The sequence below is a fragment of the Nanorana parkeri genome, unplaced genomic scaffold (genome assembly GCF_000935625.1).
Source record: "Nanorana parkeri isolate BGI_ZX_2015 unplaced genomic scaffold, ASM93562v1 scaffold445, whole genome shotgun sequence".
Lineage (NCBI taxonomy): Eukaryota > Metazoa > Chordata > Amphibia > Anura > Dicroglossidae > Nanorana > Nanorana parkeri.
This window is the reverse complement of record NW_017306713.1, coordinates 1,163,055-1,165,923: the sequence shown is the minus strand read 5'-3', so window position 1 is coordinate 1,165,923 and position 2,869 is coordinate 1,163,055. Positions and strand designations below refer to the sequence as shown.

At 40.3% G+C, this 2,869-nt stretch overlaps 1 protein-coding gene across 1 annotated transcript in view; it reads left to right on the top strand.

Annotated features, from left to right (window-relative positions):
- CDC40 (cell division cycle 40) overlaps positions 1-2,869 on the top strand; it is a 51,879-nt gene that overhangs the window by 33,227 nt on the left and 15,783 nt on the right. Inside the window, exons 5-6 of the mRNA XM_018560276.1 lie at positions 2,335-2,474; positions 2,561-2,657. Of these exons, the coding sequence (XP_018415778.1) occupies positions 2,335-2,474; positions 2,561-2,657 (237 nt within the window). The remainder of the gene's footprint in view (positions 1-2,334; positions 2,475-2,560; positions 2,658-2,869) is intronic.

Here is a 2,869-nt window from a genome sequence, read left to right as displayed (position 1 = left end):
AGGCGGGTCCCTCCCCACTTGCCTTAGACTTGTAGTCCCTCCCCACTTGCCTTAGACTTGTAGTCCCTCCCCACTTGCCTTAGACTTGTAGTCCCTCCCCACTTGCCTTAGACTTGTAGTCCCTCCCCACTTGCCTTAGACTTGTAGTCCCTCCCCACTTGCCTTAGACTTGTAGTCCCTCCCCACTTGCCTTAGACTTGTAGTCCCTCCCCACTGGTAAAGGGCATGCAGTTTTCTATTGCATGAAAATTTACTGGATGGATTGAGTGTGTGCAGATTTGCAACTAGTGTTTTTTTTCATAATATAATTGAATTATTGTTAAAATTGCGGTGCCGTTATGACTGTGTGATCCATTCATTACCTTTTTGATGTGACTTCAATACCAAGTGGATGTATTTATCTTGAAATAATTAAAATATGCAACGGCTGCACATTTAGACATGTAGGCTAGCGGTTCTTTTCCATCTAGTTGACATATCTGGGATACTGTAAACAGTACAGTGTTGTTGTGCAATAGGTCAGTCCGTTGCTTCCCCACACATTGCTCTATGACATCACATATTTATCCTCAGACGAAATATACACAACTCTTTCAGAATGTAGCATTTAATCTGTAGTCTGTTCAAATAACTGTTTCTGCTCATTTTTGAAACTTTATTCTGTTTTTAATGTTTTTCATGTTGCCAAGTCTTCTTTTTCATTGTCAGTCCATTTCAAAACTATATATATATAAAAAAAGTTAAACTTACATGATTATTTACTTTTAAAGGCTATTTAGCATTGTTTTATTCAGAAAAGAACAGAGCTGCAGTTCTATTCAAACGTAAAATATATTAAAGTGACACTTTAACACTCACTATACACAAGTGTTGAGGAAACTTGAAAAGGACTTTCATTATGATGCATAAGAAGTGACTTTTTGGATTGTTTTATTGAAATATATGACACTGCATGGTGAATACACGGGAGAAATTGTTAGTCAGGTTGAAAAAAAAAGACGTAAGTCCATCGAGTTCAACCTATAGAGATGAGCACAATTTGTTTTTAGAGTTATATATATTTATTAGGGCTGCACCGATGCCGGTATTTTGGTACCGAGTACGAGTACCGATAATTTTTTTCCCATACTCGCCAATACCAATTTCCGAGTAACGGAAGTCCCATTCAGGAAGCCAGGTTAGCGTGTAATGACTCCCCACCCGCCTTCCCGATTTAACGAGAAAGTCTGTCCCCTCTTACCTTGGTATGTCCAGCCTGTCACCCCCGGGGCCTCTCCAGCCAGAACGCGGCCTTCCTCCGGTACGCAGCTGGAGCCGTCGCCGTCTGGCCGGCCAATCAGGAAGCCGGGCGCCGTGTAACTACGCAACGCCCTTCTTTCTGATAGGCCGGGAGGCCGGCTCCATGCTCCCTCGTCATGAGATGACGAGGGAGCATGAAGCCAGCTTCCTGACCAATCAGAATGCCATCAAGTGACGAGAGAGCAGGGAGCTGCTTCCCGGCCAATCAAGAAACCGGGCAGCGTGTAATGACGCGCTGCCCGGCTTCCTGATACAGGAAGTACTCGTGCTAGGCATCGTAGCATTTGGGCTAGTACGAGTACTCGCCCAAATACTCGGTATCGGCACCGATATCGATACTAGTATCTGTATACTAGTACCGATTACTAGTACATAACTAAAATGCCGATACTAGTATCGGCATTTTAGTTAATATGGTCAGCTTAGTGTGCAAGTCAGACCATAGATTTCTTTGAACAGCCATTGATGGGCAAATACTCACATTGCACATCGCTACAACAGGTTTTACGGTATTACTCACTACGAAGTCTCTTGTTAATACACTCCTGGTTTTACTGCATAAACATAGTTTTTTCACTCTTCCTTTCTATTCATGATATAGTGGTAGCTTACTTTACTTTTCAAAACCAAAAGTTCGACATTCTTGTTGATTTGGGCCACAGTGTATGTTCCTCTTTCCCATCCTGCATTCAGGGTAAGAGGATTGTTGTTCCTCTCAATAAATTGCTTTAACTGCTGATATAATTTTATAAATGGCCTTAACTCTGCAGGCCATTGTTTTGTTTTTTCACTCCATTTACTGCCCTTTGTTCTCAGAACAAGGTTGCTCATCATGTAAGAAGAGGCTGCATTACCACTCAAATGTACTGTAAAAAGCTTTCTGAATTTGTCTGCAGTGGATTGTATAAAATATAACTTCACTGGAATTTCTGACTTCAACATAACCTGTATTGTCTTCTTGATGGCATAATCAGTTCACAGTCTAATTTTTATGATGCTTTTTAAATGCCGTCATCATAATTTTTCTGTGTTTAGGGCTAACGGTATTTGAATCTAGTCAGAAAAAACTGGAAAAGAGGAAAAAAGTGAAAGGTAGCGATGCTTCTAACATAGATGGCTTCCTTGGTCCATGGGCAAAATATATTGATGAAAAGGATGGTGCAAAGCCTTCAGAGGTAATATTTTTGCATTAAGCTCTCCATTAGAAATGTACTAAGTGCTGAGATTGCTAAAAATGTTTTTTTTTTTCTCTGACTTATAGGAAGAACAGAAGGAGCTGGATGAGATAACAGCTAAAAGACAGAAGAGAGGCAAACAAGAGGACGATAAACCTGCTGATGAAAAGACTGTATTGCATGGTATGTAATGTTGTATATCGATTGGTACACACTGATTATTGGAATTTTTGCCCTTAAACCAAAGCAGCCAGTATCATCAAGAAAGAAACACCAAGCCTGTCTTGGCTAGTGAACTGTGAAATTCTTATTTATTTTATGTATGTATATATATGTGTGTGTATATGTGTGTGTGTGTGTGTGTGTGTGTGTGTATATGTGTATATATATATATA